This window comes from Balearica regulorum, chromosome 16 (assembly GCF_011004875.1).
Source record: "Balearica regulorum gibbericeps isolate bBalReg1 chromosome 16, bBalReg1.pri, whole genome shotgun sequence".
NCBI classification, from domain to species: Eukaryota; Metazoa; Chordata; class Aves; order Gruiformes; family Gruidae; genus Balearica; species Balearica regulorum.
In genome coordinates this window covers 2,623,347-2,646,452 of record NC_046199.1, presented here as the reverse complement: position 1 = coordinate 2,646,452, position 23,106 = coordinate 2,623,347, and the positions used below count along the sequence as shown (strand labels likewise).

Below are 23,106 nucleotides of genomic sequence, written 5' to 3'. Positions count from 1 at the left end.
TTCCCTGGGCGAGACAACTTTCCCGAGGCTCCTCCAGACCCGTACCTGCGACTGGAGAAGCCCAGCGAGGGCTGCAGTGGTGGTGGCCTTGCGCTGGCTCCTCCATGGGGAGGACCACGGCTGCAGCGGGGTCATTCCTAGGAGTCTGCTCCAGCATTGCTGCTGCTCCGAAGCCCGTTTAAATCAGTGGATGCATTTCTATTGACCATTACGAGCTGCGGAGAGCCCCTCGGAGCTAATTAGTAATAAGAGGATGCCAATTAAACACCGCTCCCTGGGCTCTACTGCCTCTTTTCTGATATTGCTGGGTTGGAGAGGAAGGTAACAAAATGGAGCTTTGTGTATGTGTGTGTGTGTTTCATCTGGAGAGCAGGAGAAGGGTGGAGCTGCTTGTTAAATGGACAGCAATCCAAGTTTTAAAAGGATTTATGAATGCTAGATAAAATCATATCCTAAGGGCTGTCTCAAAGCCTCTGTTAAGGTGAAAAACACTTTCAAAAGTTAGAGCTTGTTTCACTACATTTTCTCCCTTTTGGGTCACCCAAATTTTACAGGTACAAAAGTTCCAGCTTTATTTACTCTACGGCATTTAGCCTAAGCGGAAAGAAAAAAGATCTACACTCCCAAAAATTACAGTGCTCAGTTGTTCTTCTCTATAACCTATGGGATTTTTGGTGACTTTTGTTTTCTTTATACCTCAGCAGAGTTTAGCACAACTTTGATTTAAAATCAGTGCTTGCAAAAGCCTAAAGTTTTAAAGGCAGTTCCATCCATTCTGAAGATTTCTTTTTTCAACACTTTGGGTCCTGTTTCAGAATTAACTGCATTTAATGTTGTTGTTACCCTGTACGACAGGCTGGGGCTCTTCCAGAGAGGGCTTACAACAGCTAAAACTGGTGGGTATTGAATAGATGTCAATATCTGGGCCACTAATTAGAAATCAGAAGGGTTTATGAGTTGCTATAAGGGTAGCTCCACAATTAAAAAGTGCTACTGAGGAACATTGAATATGGGGAGGAAAGCTGTGATACGCCGACGCTGGGTGTGGAACGGTGGCAGGGCTGGTGGCTTTGGTGTTGAAGTGCAGAGGATGCTTTGCACGTCTTGCGCATTCGTTGTGCTGCTGAACCATGGCAGAAGTGAGCGTTAAGAAGAGCGTGGCCAGCAGGATGATGGAGGTTCTCCTCCCCATCTACTCTGCCCTGGTGAGGCCACATCTGGAATATTGTGTCCAGGTCTGGGCTCCCCAGTTCAAGAAAAACAGGGAACTACTGGAGAGGGTCCATCGGAGGGCTACAAAGATGATGAAGGGACTGGAGCATCTCTCTTATGAGGAAAGGCTGAGAGAGCTGGGTCTGTTTAGCCTGGAGAAGAGAAGACTGAGAGGGGATCTCATCAATACTTATAAACATCTAAAGGGTGGATGTCTAGAGGAAGGGGCCAGACTCTTCTCTGGTGCCCAGTGACAGGACAAGGGGCACAAACTGGAACACAGGCAGTTCCATCTGAACATGAGGAAAAACTTCTTCCCTCTGAGGGTGACCAAGCCCTGGGCCAGGCTGCCCAGAGAGGTTGTGGAGTCTCCTTCTCCGGAGAGATTCAAAACCCAACTGGGTGCCATCCTGTGCAGCCTGCTCTGGGTGATCCTGCTCTGGCAGGGGGCTGGACTAGATGATCTCTAGAGGTCCCTTCCAACCCCAGCCAGTCTGTGAATCTGCGTTAGTGCCCGATGCTTCGATGTGGGCTGCTGCATGGTGTGTGCACGGGTGGCTGGAGAGGATGGAGCCTGGGCACAACGCCCGCCTGCCTTTGCACAGGCGGTCCTTCCGCTGCAGCAGAGGTTGAAGAACACTATGACAAGGAGTGGACTTTGGGTGCTAGCATTGCTGGGGCAGGCTGGGTTAGCATGTCCTTCAGCCCCGACTTTTCCACTTGTTGTTGGGTCACTTTTTACTCTCTGGAGTAAACTTGGTGTTTACTCTCTGGTCCCCAGAGGGACGAATCGCCCCATCTGTGGTCTTGCTGCTCTGGGCAGGAAGCAATTTCAGACCTTTTGGGAGTAATCCCTTAAAGCCAACTTTTTAAATGACTTTATATGTAGCTGAGATGGTAAAAGTGCTGTATATCATTCATATAACATGGTTAACTCAATTCTTCCTTTCGCTATACATAGCATTTACTATAAGTGAAACTCAAGCTCTTTTTTTTTTCCTGACATAACACTTCTCTGTATGTAGAAGCCCCAAAACCTAATAATTTTTTTTAAAAAAAGAAGTCTTTGATACCGAGCTGTTGCTCCAAGTCTCTTTCTAAATGATATCCCTTTCGTACGTGTTGTGTCTGGGCTCCACCGGACTCGGGAGCTGTTAATCTTCCTGGTGTTTTCTTCCCTGCAGCAAATGAGAGACAGATGTTCCCATCTGGAAAGTTTGCTCCCGCCACCATCGTTTCGCTCGGAGTCAGAGGATTTGGAGAGCAGTGCAGCAGGCTGAGACTTTTAAGAACTAATTTTTCCATGATTGTGATAATTGCCTGTTTGATATCTGTAACTGCTTTCATTTTTCATTCAGAGTGCTTTAGCCTAACAAGTAAATAGTGCGGAGGAGTAAATATTTCTTAATATTGTAATAGGAGTGCGTGATGTTAAAAAAAAAAAAGTCTTGATTCTGTAATTTTAAATGGAACAATGAACTAATGAAAATTTACCAAAATACTTTAGAATTAACTAATCAAATGATTAGCGAGCATCTCTGGCTTTGCTTGAACACAGCTGCCCTGCCCGTGTCCCAGGTTATAACCCAGCCAAGGAGGTCTGAGCAACCAGAGGGGGTGGTTTTGGGGAGGGAGGAGTGCTCCCTCCGATCCCCAAAGCACGTCCCATCCTAAAACTGAAATGCTGGCTGCTCTGTAGGCTTTGGGTTCCAGGAATATATTCTGCTGGGATATTTTCCAGGAGTATATCCCTACCTTCGGGGTGGCTGTCTCCAGTGGGGTCAGAGCAAGCTGCTGGTGAGGATGGGGAGGGTTCCTTGTCCTGGGGCATTGTGGGCTCCCCGACGGTGCTCACTGCGTCCCTTTGAGGCAGCCGATGAGCAAAAGCTGTTGGCGGGGACATCAAGAGATGGACTTGGCTCCTCAAAACTTATTTGCGTGGGCACTAGCAGTGTGGGAAGGGAATTGATACGGTGTGTTGGTAATAGCAGCAGCAGCTCCCAGGTGGCTGCTGCGCTGTGTGTAAATGGTTTTTAGGGCAGCTTTCACGCTCTGAGTAGCTATTCCCTTGCTCCTTCATGGAAAAGAGAATGGGGAGTACCACACCAACGTGGTTTGTGTCCTTGTAGAAGCAAGAGAACCAGAATTTGAGGGCCCTGACATACACCCCACACTGGGATCTGTTGGATGCGATAGTTCCTGGGGTGAATCCTGCAGCCATGGGTTTGCACTGCTGGCTCTGGTATGAGTCTGTGGACCAAGAGGAAACCAGAGCTCAGGAGGCAGGGATGCCATGCAGGTGGGTTTGTGCTGATGGGTCGTCTGCAGCTGAAGCAAGGGCAGGTGTTGGGTGGGAATGCAGCAGAAGAGACCTGCTGTCAAATCCAGCCTGTGCTACCCATGAGTTTGTAGAGTCAGGCAGATTAATAGGGTTTTATAAAAATCACTGAAGGGCAGGACAGATAAAGATCTGCAGTCTGCTTTCAGGAATAAATTATTAATCTTATTTCCCTTATTAACTGCTTTCTGGACTGGGTGCGAGCGATAACATACTTTGCTCTTTCAAGTTCTTCTATCTGAGTTTCACATTGAATTGAGATTTAAAGTGAAACAGCTGTGTGTGGGAGAGGAATAGATGGCAATGGAGATACACGCGTTTATTTTTGATTTATAAAATGCCTATCCCAGGCTCAGCAGCTCCCTCCTGTGTGATGCGAGGCTCTCCTGCGAGGTGCTGAGTCCTCTCCACTCCCACAGCATCTTACAGCACAGGAGCCTAGATGTGCTATAAAATCAAGCTAAACAGGGTAAAAATAGGCTGATTGCATTTAGTGGAGGAAGTATCCATACAGTAACATAAGTTACCAACTGCAACAGATGCTATAGTATCATCTTAGCCAACTCCGTGCTTTGGTGCGGAGGGAGGACGGAGAAGGACCACAGCTGACCAACGTTTGCTGCTGACCTCTTTATGTGACACACTCATGTCTTCCAGTTCTGGTTGTAAATTACTATTTATTGACTCAAGCAAAAGGAAGACCTCTGGAAACCACCCTCCATGCAGATAAATGTCAATATTTGTACAAAATGTAATCTTGACCGCAAACCTCTTAACATCTCCCTCCCCACCAAACTGGGACTAACCCAATCATCTTTTTTTCCTAAGGCTGCAGTGTTGGCGGCCTTGTTTCTGATGCTTATCTTCAGCCTTCCCCCTCCATCGCTTTTTGATGCAGTGATGCTGCAAAAAGATTAAGTATTGGCTCTTTCCTCGATGACGTGATTTCGGTTTGAGCTTGGGGGAAAGCTGTCTGGAAGCAGGTGATGGAGGGATTGCAGCGGAGTAGCAGTAAACGGCATTTTCTGGAAGTCTGAGTAATGATACTCTTGCTTTGCATGTAGATAACCTCTCATCTGCATGCCTTGGAGAATGGCAAAGGTGCTCTACAGATGGCTTAGAGCTGTCAAGGGGAGGGAAAGGCAACCTTAGAGCAGAGGAAAGATGTTAATAAAATTTAAATGTAATTCTTCCCGTTTCTCAGTTCCTAAATGTGAAAAATATTAGCTTGGTGGAGACTGAAAACAGATGGTGAGCAGTTGGAGCAGATAAGCATGTTATTCAAAATAAACATTCGCCAAAGCTGGGGAGGTGGCGAACCATATTTCATTTCACCCTATTTACATTATCAGGTCAGGTTACACTGATGCTGCCTCTCGTTTGCATTCAGACTATCAACAGGGAACCCTGCGACGCAAGCCAACTGCAGCATGTCCTTTTCATCAGAGATGCGTTTGGGCTGGAATGGATGGGTTTGGGCCATTTCCCTGGCTTTTCTTCCAGGACAATATATTAGTTATCTTAAAAACAGCTCTCCTAGACCATAGGCAGGGACCCGCAGAGAGGACACTGATGTGTGCCCTTCCTTTGCTTTCCTCTTTCCAATGGTCTCTCTATCCATTTAGACAAGCTTTGCTTTGCTTTATCTTAAACCGGAGACTCTTAGCCACGTAAATGGTGGGGAAACGAGCCTCAGGTTCTAGGAAGGGTTTGTCTTGCTGACTTGTAGGCGATCTATAATTCATGCCTCTAGTCCAAGTGGTCATCTGAGGTGGTAGGGCCAGTGGAAAGAGAAGTGCATCTGGAATGTGGCTTATCTCCCCTGCCATGTTTTGAGATGGGCTGAATCGCCTTTGGGGGTGTCCGTCTGTCCGTTGGCTCCAGAACAAGCTTGGACCCAGCTCCTGGGTGACCAAAGACTTTCTGCTGCCGGACTTAATCTTGGCTGCTGCTACTGGGATGATTCTCCAGTCCATTGCTCTCAAGAGGCAGGTATGAATTTTGAGCTCTTAACTTTTTGGGGCAAAGAGTGGCTTTCTAGGTTATGAGCATATTATACCTGTTCTAGATGAAAGTCGAAAACATCTGCTCTGATTAAACCTCTTCTTTCTGTACGAAACGGTTACGTGCTTTCACTTCTGAGACTCTGAACCACTGGGCAAACCCTTGTACACAGTCTTTTGAACAAAGACATCAACTAAAACCAAATCATTGTTAATTTACAGACTTTCAATCTAACCACTTAGTGGTCAAAGCCTTGTTGACAAGGTCTGACTATGAGTCCGCTCTCTGTGTCCTGCAAATTGCAGAAGGGAAAAGCAAACCCTTACCTATGCATACCTGCCAGTTATGCAGTGCTGTCTCGTGTTTAATGTGTTTTTCTCTTATTTCTTCCAATATGTTTCATGTTTTGACTTCTACAGAAAGCTGGAGTGCTCAAGTCTGGCAAACAGGTTTGTGAGAAGCAGTTCTGACTCCGTGCAGCTACTTCGTAAATGGGATCTACAAAATCACTCCCAGGCCAGGCAGGTTCCTCCTTCCTTCTTACTCTTACGACAGTGAATCCAGGGGAATCCTACACCTGCGTGAAGAATGGCTTGAAGATATCAATGTTCATGCTATACATGCCCTTCAAACACCCAGCCACAGACTTTAAATCTTTCCCATGAGGGAGGAGGAAAGGCTTTACTGTCTGAAGCTGATTGCAGGGTTTAAGAGCCTGGACGTACTCCATGTGCTCACTCATAGACATTACTGGATGGTGGTAAATTGAGCCCACACAGATGCTACAGTGTAAATTTATATAAAACATCCGTGTTTTCTGCACTGTAGCAATGGCTCTTTCTCTCTCCCCTTGCTCTTGGCAAGTTCACAGCTCTGCCATCGCAGCTAGATCAAGGCTTTCTCTTGAGCATCATCCTGCAGAGTGGAGCACTGCCAGCCTGGGGCACTTCGTAACTGCCTGTCGCCTCTTCGAAATGTGACCATGTGTATGGGAGACACAACTCAGGAGTTGTGGCCCCAGCAAGGATAAGAGACAGGTTCACGACCCGTTTTTTGTTAATAAATATAAATCTCCCATCCTGACATTATTCTGCCATCTGTCGGAACTATATTTTGAACTTTGGGACGCAGGTGAGGAGGAGACCGTTTGCGTCTGACTGCCCCTGGGGTTATTCCTGACTCTATTTTCCAGTTTCTTATCTTGCTTTTTGAGGGATGGTAACATCCAGTTTTCCTCATGCAGTGGTTTTGTTTCTTTTTCATCACTTAGTTTATTCGCTAATGGCCAGAGGCATTTAAGGATTAATTTAAATTCCATTATACTTGAGATATTCCCTAACTTGTCACTTTTTTTTTCCTTGTGCCTTTTCCTTTTTCTCAAACCCACAGGCATGAAGAAATTAATAAAGCAGCTTCTTTATACAGTTTACAACACAAGTAAATGCTAGCCATTTTTCAGAGGTTACCCATCACAGCAACACTAGTACAAACACTCTTTGTACTAAACACCATAGGTGGAAGACTTCTTTGAAGATAATGAATACGATGAAACCTGTCTCGAGTGGGTGTTGAAACTGTCCCCTCTAAGGTGGTTGGACTTGATGATCTTAGACATCTTTTTCAACCTTAATATTCTATGATTCTCTGTGCTGCTGTGTTGGAGGGCTGGAGCCTCGGTCCCTGGGCAGCGCAGGAGTGGGACCAGTCGAGACCCCAGGTTTTCTCCTGGCGTGCTGTCCTGTTGTCTGTCTCACTTAGCTCTTTCTCCTCTCCAGAAAGGCAAATCATCAGCTGCACTTAATCTTAACCTAGGCTCTTTTTTAATTTGTTCTGCTAGGATGAGAACTGGAGCAGCAAAGGAAATACAGTGCATACCGACAGCGTGGAGAGTCAAATAAAACCAGGGCCTTTCGGCGTGTTGCTGGAGAGCAGAGGCATGAAGGGCTTCAGGTGTACTCAAAGCTCTGGGGCTTTCTAGTCTCTTGCACACCTGGGCCCCTTAAATGGGACATGCGAATATATAGGGCACGCAGCATATACTGTACATGCCTACAGCTGTCCTTAGCCAGACAGCAGCTTTGCAGCATCTGAAATCTGTAACTCCAGTCGCTGCGAAATCTGGTCTTCAGGCTTCATCGGCTTTTGGAGAAGATGAAATTCTTGCCTGAAGCCAAGACTAAAACAGCATCTCTGTGATCGGGTTTTGTTTTACTCAGAGTGAATCATCTTCCCGTGTGAAACTCCAGCGCGTTCCAGGCCAGGAAGGCTGCTGTCCCACTGGGTTGGGTGGCCACATCGCTTCCACCTCTTTCCCTGGTTAACGTTTGCAGGTCCTGGGTGCAAAGTTGAGCGCGTGTCACTGCAGAGTTTCGACGTTTGGCACCTTGACAGCAAAAGTGCTGTGCCATAAACATGTTCAGTCTGTGTCCCGCAGGCACAGCTTGAAAAATAAGGTCTGTAAATGTTCCTAAGTCCAGGTAGGGTTTGGAAGGAGGTGTGTTTGAAGGAAAACAACCCAGTGTTTCCAGTTTAGGCAGATGTCTTGCTCTGACACTTGGAGTATTCGGTCATTGACAAGAATTGTTCTTCTTAGAGCATCATCCGAAAATCTGTTATGGCATTTGACTCTTTAGCATGATTTCAGGTGACTGAAGTGACTTGCAGGCATTTTGAGGAGCATCTCAGCATCTTCTCTCTGCATCTGGAGGCAGTGCTGAAATGTTGCCATTGGTGAGCCAGTAAATATTTCTGAACAGTGAAATGCAGAAGAAAGAGACGGGGAAGGCGGCGTTTCTCCAGGGACCATCTCACTGGCTCATTTTTAGACCCGGGTGAACTGGAGGCTGACTCAAGTCCTTGTACGCAGTCTGGTTTGCTCACATGATTCTCATTAAATGGACGTGTTTAGGCTAAAAATGAGGAGTTTTAGAAAGATGGTTTTTATCTGCATTTATAGATGCCCCAGGTCATTACCAGGAAGCTTTTAAATTTAACGATCCTGTTTGCTTCTTGTCTGTCAGAGTGAGCTCGGAAAAGAAGATGTTGGCTTCTTGTGGGCTTTGGTTTTGGTGTCTCATGCAGTAGCCTAGCAGTGGCTGGTTTTATTTTGGGGTTATAAATTCCATGTGGCTCTCTCTTTTGGTTTTTTTTTTCACCCTGTAAATTAACCAAATTAGTTCTGCTTTCTTAATGTACCCTAGGAGCGTTTTAGGAGGAAAGAGGAGAAACCTTAAGGATTGGTTTCACGCTCTGTTTCTCTCCAGAGCATGGCGATATCAGGCTGTCCGTATACGCCTGGGGAAGAGGGTTTCATGGGGAGGGGATGAAGATCATCAAATGGGGCAGGTGGGTGGCAACGTGTTGGTATTCAGGCTGTGCGGTAGGAAGGGGCTAGCCGCAGGCAGGGAGCCATGCGATGCTCTGCTTGGCCTGCCTGCAGCTGGGCAGGCGTAGAGGTGGGCAGAGAGCGTGCAGAGAAGAGCGTGAACCGCATCTCGCGCCTCTGTCCCTGGACGACGTGCAAACAGGTCGTGGTTCTTGTGTATGAGCTCACGGTTTTGCAATTATTCCTGTATTCCGAGCAAATATGTTTCCGTCCCCTGATGGCCATCAAGCAGCTGGCACTGAGTGGTGCATAGGCACAACTAGTGCTGTTTTGATTGAAAAATTTGAGTTGTTTAGCAACATTTCCCTTCCCTGCCTGGGTGAGTGAACTCAGACTTTTTGTGCTAGAAACGCCCCTGACTTCACGCACGAATCCTGCTCTTTGACTATTTTGCCGTGTTTATTTTGAGCGGGAGGAAAGGCAGTGGGTTTCTCTTCCTGCTCTTGCCGATAAACTCGCCTGCTGGAATAGGTACCTGTGTGCACGAGTGATGTCCTGTTCCTACATCAGTGTATTGTTCAGCTGAACATGATATTCATGCATGGATTTAAGAGAGAGAGTCTGCACATCAGTATTAAATCGTAGGAAAATTGGACCACACGTATGTGAACAGTAGTTTGCAATATTATATTAGTATGATTATTATGTTAAAATTAATAGTGCATTTGGTGGGTCCCCACTTTGTTCATGAAAGCAAAACCTAGAATTTTTTTTTTTTTTTAAAGCAGGTTTAAATAAATAAAGACACAAACTTTCTGCTATGGAAATATTGTGGACACGGGTTTTATAGCAATTCCAGCCTCACCACCTCAGTTATTCCAGCTGCACTGAAACGGCAGGAAAACATGAGTTTTCAGCATGTATTCATCTCTGCTCCCCCTTCCACAAATCATCCTGCAAACAGCAAAAAAAAAAAAAAAAAAAAATGCTAGGAATAATACACTTCATTTGTTACCTTGTTGGCATTAACGATGACTTGCCATAAGGAAAATAAATGAGCCGGCTCGTGCCTGGTGCGTGGTGGCAGAGCAGGTGCTGGTGGCTCACGGAGCCGCGGCACAAAGGGCTGGGGCGCCAGTTCACGTCTCCTCTGCTCTCGAAAGCAGCACTTTTGTTGTCAGGAGTTGCGAAGTAGTAGGTTTTGTAGTTGTATTTCAGTACAAAACTTTGCCGTCCGTTCAGTGCTTCTCTGCTTTACGGGAATAGAGCATTTAATTGGTTTGCCAGAACTTGAAAGCTGGGTTTCTTAAAGCTGGTAGATACTTGTTAAAAACTGTGGATTACAAATTAGTTTGTAATCTAATTTGATTAGATTACAGCATGCGCTTTAATACCTTTCCTCTATGGCTTAAAGAGGCATCAGGACGGATCCCAGGTGGCGCAGAGTCCCTGTACACGTGTCGGTTTTTGGCCGTGCCTCCTTGAAGGGGGTGCACCGGGAGCCCCCGTCAGCCGCCTCGCCAGGCAGCGATGCTCGCTCGTGCGTGAGCTCCGGCATCTGAAGCGGCACGCTTGGCTGCCGCCCTGAAGCTTCAGCAGACTTTTCCGCTCGCCAAAAGCCAGCAACTGTCTGAGAAGATTCACCGGTCCGAAGCCTGGCTTGCTCGCGCCGCAGCAAGGTGAAAGACGAGTGTCTGCACCTCCCTCGCCCCCTGAGCCGGGGTGCAGATGGGTGCGCTGGGACCCCATTGGCGTTCCTGCACGGGGACGTGCTGGAGCGCGGTCACAACTCATTAGCGAGCTAATTGAGTGAGGCGAGGAGCAGGGAGTGGTGACCACGTTCTCGGAGGGGTGATTTGCCTCGCGTTGCGTTGTCCGGGGTCGTGAGCTCCACAGCCAGGTGGGTGCTGGAGCTGCCAGTGGCGCGACGTGGAGCACCCCGGGGCGTTGTGTTGGCTCCCGTGGGAGCTGTGCTGTTGGACATGCTTAGGCTTTGTCTGCTGAGCTGTCTGGTTTTTAAAACCCAAAACCAAACCCCTGAAAAAAATGCCCAAAACCCCGTAAGGCTTGCATAAGCACATATTTCCTCCTTTTTTTCTCGTTTCCCCCTGAGGATGCCTTTTGAGGCTGATTTCAGCCACACTGGAGCCAGAAGCGTGGCCACGCTGTTGGGCTGAGCTGAGACGTCCTGCCAGAGCATGGCTCCTCAGGAGGGACCCTCAGAGGCTGAAAAAGAAGCTGCGGTGTGAGCTGGTGCTGTATTAGACTCTGGAGACTCCCCACAGGAGAGAGGGTGTGAATAGCCGGGATCAGCTCATTTTTACAGCTCTGTGACCGTTCGGGTCACTTGCTGGTGCAGCCGCCACCAGCGTTGCACCCATGCTCCCTGCACAGCGGGCCAGCACCCACCCAAAAACCAAGTTGCCTGTTGCACAGGTCTGAGCTGGCAATTCTTCTGGAGAAGCCGTCTTGGGGCCAGACACCGTGGACATGGCGTGTGTGCAAGGCTGCGTGTCTGCAGCTGCGGGGAGGCTGCGCTGGGCAGCAAGGGTCACCCCGGTGCAAGGGAGAGGACGTGCAGGAACATTTAATTTGTGAGGGTTTTTTTAAAAAGCGAACATGCAAAGCTGGTCAGAGCGCTGTTTGCCAAAGTGGCCGCTTCAGAGTCTGTTTCTGCTGGTTGGGGAGCAGGGCTGGGGGTGAAGCCTCGGCACCCCTCGCCAATGCCGCCCTGTGCGCATGGGTGTGCCTGGGGAGTGCCGAGGGGATCTTGAGCAGCGGGAAAAGCAAAGCAAACCGGCAGAAATACTTTGAGGAAGCATCTTTGGGCACGAGGGGTGAGAAGATGCAGAGAAGGCTGGGACGGTGAACATGGGCATTTCGAGCCTGCCAGCAGCATCTCGGGACACCCGCTGCACCCCAGGTGCCTGCCTGCTCGGGGCCATACCCTGCCTCTCCGCCGTGGTGGTTCGGGGCCGTGCAGAGCAGCGTGGGAGCCTTGCGTGACTCTCCCCCCACGCCCCCCGTCTTTACCCTTGCGACTGTACTTCACGTGCTGGGCGGGGAAATGTTTGTCTGTGACCGTCACTAAGCGTTACCACCTTCTCTCTGTACAGTTGCTGGTGAGAAGAGGGTGCCAGTGATGCCTGGATCGCCCGTGGAAGTGAAGATACAGTCCAGGTCCTCTCCTCCCAACATGCCACCGCTGCCCCCCGTGAACTCCGGTGGCCCCCGGCCGGTGTCCTTCACCCCAACTGCACGTAAGACCCCAGTGACGCTGCTTTTCCCTGGGAGCAGCTTTAGCCAGGAGGACAGGTTCTGCTTGTAGAAGTCACCGAGGATGTCTCGGCCATCGGCCAGGGATGCTTGCCAGCACAGCGAGCGTTAGCCATGCGGCAGGGCTGTAAGGAAGGGGGACTGGGGCTTTCCTGCTGTCCTGCTATGTATGCAGGATGCAGAACAGGGTCTGTAATCCTCCCTTACCTCCCTACCTGCTCCTACCTTATTCCCGGTGCTGCCTCGAATCCTTCTTCTTGCAGGTGTAGCCTTGATTTCCGCCATAAACTCCTTAAGAAATTGAAGTCTTTTATCAGGTCAGCTTCAAACAAGCCAAGAGCCAGGCTTTTCACTGTATCTTTTGGAGGAGCTAATTCCCACTCTGCTGTATCTCACTTTGCAGACAGCATTTCTGCAGCTGAGATTAGGAAGTTTTCCTTTTTTTTTTTTTTAAATTTCCCAGCCTCGGAAATTCCTTGCTGTCCATCCAGCTTCTCTTTTCTCCGTCTTCGCTTTATAACCCTGGCCCTGCGCAGCTGCACCCACTTCTTCTAGCAGGATGTTGCGCAGAGGTGACTCTGCAGACCAGGTGGACATACAGCCTTTTCTCCCAGCCTGGAAAGAGCACAGACTCTTTTTCTCCCCTAGCTGACATTTAAGCCATTTAATGTCTATTAAAAAGGCATCATTCTGGAGCAAAGCTACTTGACTTTGTTGGGCACAGAGTTATCTGACCCCTGCATATGGCACGTACGTATTTTCCAGCCTCTCCTCACCCCTTCTCCCTGTGTGGAGCGTCTCCCTAGCTGGTTCTGCGTTGCTTTGCTGTCCGTGGTGGTATCTGGGATACCTCGCAGTTTGACGCTGGCAGCGGATTTCGGAGATTTACAATCCGCCCTCTTTCAGGACACACACTGACGTATTGCGTGATAATCGCCAGGTTATCCCGCCAGACACGTTGTCCCCATCTTTATGCGCTGAGGGGTTTTTAATGGTTCTCCTTTTGCTCAGGCAGAAAAAGACCATTAGCAAAGTGACAGAAATTAATTTTTCTAATGAGGTTGCTTGGCACACTGCTAAGGGCCGAGGAGCCTGAATCTGCTGATTGCAGATGACTTAATTGCTTCTTTCCAAGAGAGATGAGAGATGCAACCTGTTGTGAAGTTTATTCTTGCTTTTCACTTCTCAGTTGCACCAAAGGGTCTGTCAGAGTCAGCGAGTGTGTGCCCTGCCCTGTAAGAGCCCATGGCTTGGGCAGGCAAGGAGGAGCACGCTGGAGGAAGGCTGTGCCTGCCTGCAGATCAGAAACAAAAGGGTTGAAGAAACAGGAAAAGCCTTTGAGTATTGAGGACCTAAGGCAGAATTTAACAGAGCAGCCCTAGATGATGACTTTTGTGTTCCCAAGAATTTAGCATCCTCCTGTCCCCGCAGCTGTAATCCCACCGGTCTCGGTACGCCACCTCACTCATTGTCTTCTCACCTGGAGACAGAGGTCCCAGCCCGGCTCTGTGGTCTGTGGCGGAGCAGATCCTGGCGATGCGCAGGATCAGATAACTGCCAGCCGCCCTGCGGTAACGCCGTTTGCAGGAGGGTCAGGCAGGGTAAGCCGAAAAATGCAGAGAGCGGTTATGGGGGCTGCATCTAACGGCAGCCCCGAGCCGACCCAGCTCGCTCCGCTGCCGTGGCATCACCCGAGTCCATCCACATCCACCGCTCCCATCCTCGGCAGCCTTCCCCAAGGGTCCCCCACAGCCCCCTGGCCCCGCGTGGGTCACGCAGCCCCTACTTCTGCTGGGGTATAAATAGAACTTGTTGCTCTCCCTCATCTTTCATGTGAAAGAATAAGAGGAAGCGGAAGAGAGAAGGGGGTAAAGTGCCTCGGTCGCAGCTGCCAGAGACCATGGAGCTGGGCGGTCCTTTGCTGTTTGAGAGGAGCTTCTGTGGGCAGCTTCCCCTCCTATTTATATCACTTTTATCATGAAATAAATGCTCCTTTTGAGTAATGGCCAGAAGCCTTGCCTTTCGCATAGCTCTGCATTTGCCGGTACTCCATGGCAGCTAACCCTGCAGGTACGTGCCATCTCTGCAGGACATCTCTGGTCCTTTGCTGCTTTGGGGAAGCTGGTGTGGGCAGGAGTTCTTCAGGTTGCATTGCTCCATAACAAAAGGCTTGAGCTCGCTTTGGCTTTGCACCTCCATCCTCTCAATCCTGGCCTTCACCTTCATTTCATCGTCTCTCTGTCTGTGAAAGGACACGTCTTTGTTAAGCCCCAGAAGAGCCTGTCACCCCCTGGTTAGCAGGAACCACCTTTGATGCTCTCTTCAACCTTATCTTTCCCTTTCATCTTAACTGACTCTGGTTAATCTTCTCGAGTTCCCTCCCATGCTCACCACGGCAGGTCCAGGTGCGTGGAGCCTTTCCAGCCTCCGACCCCGGCGTGCCTCAGAGCGGTTTAACTGTTCAAGTACCTCTTGCCGCCTTCTCGGAAAAACCCTCACTGGGGTCATAAGGATTTGATACGAACCTTGTGAAGCTGCAGCGGAAATTTTGGCATCTTTTTTTGCAAGCTGCTGCTCCATCACAGCACGCATCTTCCCCTGCCCCACGTGCAAGGGGCAGCTCTGCCCGGTGGCTTCAGTGCTTCTGCTCTGAACGCCGTCGTTTGAAATGGTTTTTATAGCTTGTGGCCTTCTCTTCAGTGCCTGCATCTGTGAGGGATTTGGGCCTGGGCTTTTAAGGATAACCCAGTGGATGAGCTAAAATTATATTTACGATGATGTACTTTTCAACTCTGAAATTTATATTGACTTGAGGCCCCAAGTGCAGAGCTGCTCTTCAGACAGGGCTCTAGATTGCACAACGGCGGCGCGGGTATGTCAACAATTTATTCTAATCCCTTGTCGAGTTCCCAAACTTCCAGCCCTTCAGTCTGTTTCGACATGCTTGTCGCTTACTGGAGGCGAAGTTGCAGATGGGACCAGGTTGGAAAAAACAACCCTGTTTGTGAAACTCCCTGTAAATCCCCGGGGAGGTGCATCGGGCAGGCGCGGGGCAGGATGCTGTCAGCCGTCCTCGGGGTGGGGTGGAGGCACCTGAGCTGGGGTATCTGCTAGTGGGACCCTGGCTGTAACGAGCACCGATAATTTATTGTAAACTATGGGGCTGGGAAGGATCCTTGGATCATCCGGTGTAATTTTCAGCCTGACACAGACCAGAAAACATTGCTCGGTAATTCTTGCCGAGGGCTGTAAACTTTGAGCTGAAGCACATTTAATTCCTCGGGCTGAGCGTACGGCACGACTCAGCCTGCTGCGGCATCGGCTTTATCCAGCCTGACCCCACGTCCTCCCGGGCTGCCTCAAACGTGAACGTAGGTGTGCCTGCTCTGCTGAGCCCTAATCCTGCGGCGTTTGATGGCCCTGGAAATGAAGCTCGCTGAGCAGAGGCTGGCGGAGGAGAGAAATGCCAGGGAAGTCACTGGCTGTGGTGTAAATTGCACCTGAGCAATCCCGTAAGGAAAACTCCTTGGCTGGGCATGTGGTTCTTATTTGCTGGTGGCTGCAGAGCATCCCCGTGAGCTCAGGGGCAGATCAAGGAGAAGGCACGCACATTGCCCATGATCAGCTCTGTAGCTGGGTGCCCTCCAGCACGGCACGCAGGCTCTGCTCTGGCCACAGCCCCGTTTCTGGTTCTTGCCCTGTTTGCTAGCGGCAACTAACCCTCAGCAGCAGGCTCGTGGATGGAAGATGGATCCTCTTAAAACACCAGGCTGCAGGGACCTGCCCATCTGACACTCAGTAACGCTTCTGTCTCTCATTTGCAGTGCCCAACGGAATAAACCATTCCCCCCCGACGCTGAACGGGGCACCATCCCCACCCCAGAGGTTTAGCAACGGTCCTTCCTCCTCCTCCTCCTCCTCGTTGACAAACCAGCAGCTCCCAGCCACGTGCGGCGCCCGGCAGCTCAGCAAGCTGAAGCGTTTCCTCACTACCCTGCAGCAGTTCGGCAACGACATCTCACCAGAGATCGGGGAGAAGGTCCGGACCCTCGTCCTGGCGCTGGTGGTAAGCCCCACGCACCAGCCCGGGACACCTTGCTTTTGCCAGACCGCTTGGGTGATGGGGTCCTGGCAGCCAGCGCCTGCCTGCGTTACACAATATTATCTGTTTGCGTCTTTACAAGCAGAGCTGTTGGCTGAGCAAGGCTCTGTAATGTTTATGCTTTCTGGTAAACTTGCTGACTTCTTTTTTTCCCTGTCTTTGGTGGGTCACAAAAAGCTGTTTGTCCAGTGGCTTTCACATGAGCTCGGGTGCAGCTAAACTTAAGGAAACCTAGAAGGATTTGGACTAAGTTTTCCTCTAAAGGCCACAGGTCTGGTGCCACGGGCTATGCTGGGCTTCTCCATTTCCTCTTGTAAATGAAACTTTTCACACAAATCAGAGGAGCCTGTAGTTTCGTACTAGGGAAGTGTTCTCCTGCTTGTGCAGATTTATGATTGCCTGACCCTGACCGTGCATCAGTTTAACTCTGATCTGCTTCCATACAAAGAAATGCCAGTTCCAGCCACCACTTCGTTAGCGCTGCCCTGACTTCAGCGTGCTCAAACTCATTGCTGCTTTGCTGGGCGAGGCAGCCAGGTGTAATGGAATAACCGGGGGTTCTGGTCAGGTCCTGTCACTAGCGGGGACTCGCTCCAGAAAGCTGGGAGTGCTTCTCTGCTCTCAAGCATGTAGAGATTCAAAGATTTCATTTACGATACGCAGTGGTGAACGCAGTATGTATCTTTAAAGGGCTTTTTTCCTCTTTATGGGCTGCTGCTGCATATCTTTAAACAAGACCAGCTGCAAAGTTAACTATTGCCGAGGTCTGCAGAGGAAGGGAAGGCTGCTGTCGCAAAATAGGCGGTCTGGGCTTCTGGCGTGCTCCCGCTTTGCTGATTGCATACCTGTCCGTGTTGCCAAAGCAAGGCATTGAGTCTTTGCTTGTGATAGTCTGAAGGTGCAGCTAGAGGAAAGGGCTTGGTAAATAACTTTTATGCATCTTCTGCCCTTCTTCTGCGTTCCCACCCTCGGATTTGCAAGAGCTGGAGTTGGTGGCAGTGTGCATGCACACAGTGTGTATATGCCCTCGTGCCCTTTTGCAGTTGTGGACAGCTGGAAACGCCCTTCAAAAGCCAAATGAACAGGTCTTGCTGCAGAACTGTACCTAATATTAGCAGGTGTACAAACTGACTGGTGGAAAAGCTGTGCAAGCCCATACCCTGGACTGAGACCCTGGAGCACAGCACCATGCCGCCTGCCCAGCGTCACTCCAGTGCTGCACCCAGCGCTGCTCCCAAGCTGACCTCTGCTTTTTGGCAGGTTTCTTTTGAGGCCTAGCATGCAGCGAAGGTAGCTAGACTGCAGGCAGCCTGGAGCATTCCTGCTTCCAAGGTTGGCGCGGGCAGAGAGAACGTGGGGCTGTCCATGGCCTCGGGGGCTTTCACAGAGCTTGAGCACCAGATGCAAAATGCTTTTGCTGCTGAAGGAGGAAGGTGTGCATATTTCTGTGGGTGTAGGGTGGTACCTTAGCTAAGCTGTCCAGGTTCCTCTGGCTGTCGTTCTCACTGCTGATTGCAGTAATTGCTGCAGGGACGAACTTCGTCCGTGCAGGTTATCAAATGCTGCTTGTCCCAGGGAGCGCCCAGCCTGAACGCGGGGGATGCAGGGTTGGGCCAGGGGAGACCCATGCCAGTGGGGTGAGCAGTGGGCTGGTGGAGACTGTGTGGATGGTGAATGGATTATACGGGGTGAGCTGAAGGGGAGAGGAAGTAGGAGAGGAAGGCATGCAGTTCTGACCAGCTGGAATTGCTGTCTGGCTCCCCGCAGCCTGCCCTAGGCCACCTGGCCAGGGTGTGGAGATGCCAGCTGGGTCCTCCTGCCTCCCGGAGCCAGTTTCTGCCTCCCGGCCCCGGAGCTGGGAGGATGCTGGGCTGGGGAGCACCTGGCTGTGTGTGGCGTTCACCCCTTGCCTAGTGCAGCATTTCTACTCCCGTTAGCCTGAGTCTTTTTGGCTGCGTTAGGCAGGATCTGATGCAAACATTGTCAGTCCTGTAGTGGCAGATGCCGTCTCCCTTCCAGTTCTGTTCATTTGGAGCTGTTTCCCGTGCGTCTAAAAATAAGAACAAATTGTCATTTCATTTCTTCATTTCTTTTCTCAGAACTCAACAGTGACAATCGAGGAATTTCACTGCAAGCTGCAAGAGGCGACGAATTTCCCGCTACGGCCGTTTGTGATCCCCTTTCTGAAGGTGACAGGGAGCTGGTGGGGCTTGCTGACGCTCTGTGTGCCGGTCTGTGCCACTTGGCAGTGTGTCCTTGCTGGGAAAGCGCTTGTTTCAAGCACTATGGCAGTTTTGCTAAAGTCCAAGACAGACTGCACAGACTGTAGCGGTGGCCATGTGGGACTGGCTTGTGGAAAGCTAACGTGATAACGAGTGCCACATATGTCTGCTTGTGTGTTAGGGATAAAGGAGACAAACCCAGCTCCGTTCTGCAGCTTCTGATCCAATAATCTTATTTGCAAATGTTCAGATCTAGAATATTTGAAGTGCTGGCATACGGAGCGTGTCTGGGGTGGTTAGGTGCTGGATGCACAGAGCGCTTCCCGTGACACTTGTTTTTTTGGGCTCACCGATGTCAGGTCATCCTCAGCTCTTGAGAAAAGACAGGTAAATCTGACAGCACCGGCACCAGGAGCTGGTGGATCCTGAGTGGGAGCCACAGGCTGTAGGTGTTATTGCCCTGCGGGGTTACGTGTGCAGAGCAGACCTTCTGCAAAGGGCTGGAAACGCCTGCCCGCAGCCTGCGTAAACCAGAGCCGCGCTTGTTTTCCAGGCCAACCTCCCGCTGCTGCAGAGAGAGCTGCTGCACTGCGCCCGGGCTGCCAAGCAGACGCCCTCCCAGTACCTGGCGCAACACGAGCACATCCTGCTCAACACAAACACCACGTCCCCCGCTGACTCCTCCGAGCTGCTGATCGAGGTGAACGGGAATGGGAAGAGGCACAGTCCGGACAGGTAAAAAACAGCTTTCATTGCTCTGCCACGTTCTTGAAGTCATGACTTTTGTTTCAACGATGCTGCAGCGTCAAAGCTTCGAGCAGCGTCCAGGGCTAAACCGTAGGATCTTATCACTCCCAACAACTGTTCTGGCTGTTAATAAGATGACGTTTATTGCTTCTCCTGCTCTGCAAATTCAGGCTGGGAGCCTCTTTCAGGCAGGTTCTGTCCCAGGGGGACTTGTTGGGTAGCACGGAAAAGCCTGAGCTGGAGAACTGAGCGGTTCTCGCCTCCCCGGGCGGCAAGCGGAGGCACTGTCAGGGCTGGGAAGGATGTGGTTCGTTTTTCGCCACTTTTTATTCCAAGTTAAAACTTGTTATGTAATTATGTGGAGCATGCTTCAAATTTATAAAAACTGTGAAATTTTAATTTGGTCATGCTCAGAAAGATGAATCACAACACTTGGGCATCTTGAACTTTTTCTTTGACAGGGTCACTTCATGGATTAGTTTATAAGTTGAGCGTGTTTTTAGCTCCCTGCTTTTGTCCCCCGGTAAAATCATCACTGCCCAAACTCTGCTGCTTCAAAATCTGCATCTTTCCCTTCCCGAGTACATTTGTGCAGTGCTAATGAACACCTCTGTCTGCCGGTGTGGTTGCAGAAGGGAAGACAACAGCTTTGAGAGGGAGCCGCTGCCGACGGAGCCTCCAGCCAAGAGGGTGTGCACCATCAGCCCCGCGCCCCGGCACAGCCCTGCCCTGACAATCCCCCTGATGAACCCCGGGGGACAGTTCCACCCCACCCCGCCACCCCTCCAGCACTACACCTTGGAAGATATTGCGACCTCCCACCTCTACAGGGACCCCAGCAAGATGTTGGAGCACAGAGACATTCGGGACAGGCACAGCAGTCTTGGTGAGAAAGCCTGGGAGGGCTTTTAGTCGTAGGAGCTGTGAAGTCCTGCAGCTGAGCTCCGGCATCGGTCCTTGCTTGGCCACTCACGCCTCAAGCTATGTGATGCCGGGCACATCCTCAGCAGAGATTTTGCAGGGAATTTGGAGAAGACAACTGGACATGGGAGGTTAAAAATAGAAGGATTGAGAGTTTGTATTTCCCTATATGCATGTAAAGGCTGGAGCCACTGAGGATGAGGAGGAAGGACACAGTGTGTGAGTTGAGTGTAGCCAACCCAGCAGGCAAGAGTGGAGGGCAGAGAAATAGAAATGAACCTTTCCAAGATCACTAAAGCAGGAGAGCAGAGCCTGACCCACTGCCTCGTTTCTCCCTGGGGTGTGCGGGAGGTGCACATGGTGTTTCCAACAGGGCAGCCTGAATCACAAGCTCTGAGCTCCTCTGGGTTTGTCATAGTGGAGCCAGCTCCCCGGGCAGGTCAGATCCAGACCCGTGAGTGGATTGTAGCACTTCTGAGACAGTCACGCAGACAAGGTTAAAAGCACTGACGTGGAATTGCGCCTGTAGAGCCACTTCCTTGAGATGTGTTAAAATCCCAGCTATATGTAGCTGGAAATATGGCTCTTTGTTATTGCTTTGGGGCCACCTTCCCTCTCCAGCACTGAAAGCCCTCGGTCCATCTAATTGCTGTTCTGGCTGTGGCTTGTTGCAGGTTTGAATGGAGGATACCAGGACGAGCTGGTGGACCACCGCTTAACGGAGAGAGAGTGGGCTGATGAGTGGAAGCATCTTGATCACGTAAGGAATGCCAGGAGGGGTGGGAAGCTCTGTGGGATCCAGCAGCCACGTGCTCCAGCTGCCCCAGTTTTGTTATTTTCTTGTTGTCGATACCATATCCAGGCTTTCCTAGTGGCTTGTAGAGGAGCACGCACCACAAGAAGGTGGATGGTGGGGAGATGGAGGGCAGATAGGAGCAGTAGCACTTTCCTGGCAGGTTTTCTTTGCCCACAGTCAGTGGAGGCCAAAATCACTCTGGAGGAAGTGTCTGGAGCAGGGGAGCTTCTGCAGAGCACGGCCACGTGCTGCCCTGGCTGCCTGAGCACCCAAACCCAGCCTTGTCCCCACACGGGTCTTTTCTGCCGCAGCCCAGGCCAGCACTGGACCGACAAGCCTGCAGATGTGCTACGTGCAGCGAGGACGTGGAGTTTACAGAATGAGTAAACCCATCATTATTTTTAAAGACTTATTTTCCTGGGCTGCCAGCCTTTTATGGGCCTGAGCTAGGTACCAACAGCAAGACCTGGTACTTCTGGCAGACTCTGCAGTCTGTTTTTCCCTCTGACCAAGGCTGCTCATCCAAGCACTTCACTGGAGAGTTTTTCCCAAAGAGATGGGATTGAAATTCAACTTCGATCACAAATGCAGAGACACCCCATGCTTGCTTGTGCTCTAAAGCTGATGTTTTGAGCAGGGGAAGGAGTGGAGTAGAAGCCCCATAGCTGAATATTTGCGAGTTGGGACATTGTTGGGGAGAGCTGGCGCCAGGATCACAGTCAGCCTTGCCTGGACACCCTATTCCCATGGCAAAGTGGTGGGGTTTTCCCCTAAACCTCCTTCGGTGCGCAAACCCCTTGGTGCAGGTGTGATCACCTCCCTCCCAGCTGGTGCTGCTCAGCATCACTGCCGCACCCGTGGGTGCGGGACCCAACTTACCTGCCTGTTTGACCATCCGAAATACCGTGCTCAGAGCCTGTTGCTGTGAAATGACCTCGTGTTACATCTTCCTGGGATGGTCCCTGTGGTACCTCCAACGAGAAATTCAGGAGATGACCTCATGAGCGGGCAGCAAGACTGAAAACGCATTCCTCCCTGCAGGCACTGAACTGCATCATGGAGATGGTGGAGAAAACCCGGCGCTCGATGGCCGTGCTGCGGCGCTGTCAGGAGGCCGATCGGGAAGAGCTCAACTACTGGAAGAGGCGGTGCAGCGAGACGGCCGAGCCGCGGAAGGCCGGCAGCGAGCTCATCTCCAGGCAGCACAGCCCCAGCAGCTCCGACTCCATCGGCAGCGGTAAGCCAGGGGTGGGCGTGCTGCGCCAGGACCTTTTTAAGTAGGCGGCTAATTACGATGAGGCTATAATAGGCATAAAGCGATGATAATATATTCAAATTATAATATAAATTAAATACTTAAGCAGCGCATAACTGTTAGCAAAGCTTTGATGAGAGAAAAGTCATTGGATGCGTGGAAGCTCCTGGAAGCTGCGTTCGCTGGCGCCTGAAGGCACCTCTGGGCAGCAGCAGCACCTTCTGCTGGTGCCAGGAGAAGAGCATCTCCCTTGTCACAGAGCCGTACTTGCTGACCAAACCGAGCCGAGTTCGTTCAAAGCTGAGAAACCGGGGGCTGGAAATGCAGGAGAGGTGGTTGGTTCCACCCCTCTTCCCCTTCCAGTCGTCGTGCCTAAAGGATTTTAAATGTCAAGGTCTACTAATTCTAAAAATACCGAAGACTGCTGTAAGTGCAAGAGCTGCTACCTGAGTTATTCATTCTATTTTTGTATCATGAGTCAACTTAACTTTATAAAAGCTGACTGGTTTTCCCCTCCAGTATTCAGGGGGTTTGACCCTATACAAAAAACAAGTCTAAAATGCTGGTTTTTATGCATTTGGAAGTAATTCTAATTTCCATCCAAACAAATATGCTGCAAATCAAATGCTGGGGAAAAATAAACCCTGATAATTCGATAATAAAAAATGGATGTTTTCTAACAATAAGAATAAATGTCAAACTAAAAATCTCAATTCGATATATATTCAACTTGTTTGTATACAAAATAGAGTGAATCCTCCTGCACATCAAAAAGAACCATCCAAACCAGAGCCCAGCCCAGATTTAGCTGCAGTTGAACAAGTTTTGATAGTTCCCAGACAGCAAGAATGAGTATTTTCTGGGAAAACAATAACAAATACACAAGAAGGAGGAACTCAAATAGAATA

General features: G+C 50.2%; 2 protein-coding genes across 3 annotated transcripts in view; one reads left to right on the top strand and one right to left on the bottom strand.

Annotated features, from left to right (window-relative positions):
- The window catches only part of CBFA2T2 (CBFA2/RUNX1 partner transcriptional co-repressor 2), a 66,069-nt gene that overhangs the window by 35,822 nt on the left and 7,141 nt on the right, over nucleotides 1-23,106 (top strand). For both annotated transcript variants that reach the window (XM_075768534.1, XM_075768535.1), the window contains exons 2-8: nucleotides 11,996-12,139; nucleotides 15,980-16,221; nucleotides 18,357-18,446; nucleotides 19,033-19,214; nucleotides 19,859-20,112; nucleotides 20,822-20,907; nucleotides 21,985-22,180. In XM_075768534.1, the coding sequence (XP_075624649.1) occupies nucleotides 11,996-12,139; nucleotides 15,980-16,221; nucleotides 18,357-18,446; nucleotides 19,033-19,214; nucleotides 19,859-20,112; nucleotides 20,822-20,907; nucleotides 21,985-22,180 (1,194 nt within the window). The remainder of the gene's footprint in view (nucleotides 1-11,995; nucleotides 12,140-15,979; nucleotides 16,222-18,356; nucleotides 18,447-19,032; nucleotides 19,215-19,858; nucleotides 20,113-20,821; nucleotides 20,908-21,984; nucleotides 22,181-23,106) is intronic.
- Nucleotides 4,407-23,106, bottom strand: part of PXMP4 (peroxisomal membrane protein 4) — a 78,204-nt gene continuing 59,504 nt past the window's right edge. The window contains exon 5 of the transcript XR_012838025.1: nucleotides 4,407-4,420. The gene's annotated coding sequence lies outside the window, so the exon portion shown is untranslated. The remainder of the gene's footprint in view (nucleotides 4,421-23,106) is intronic.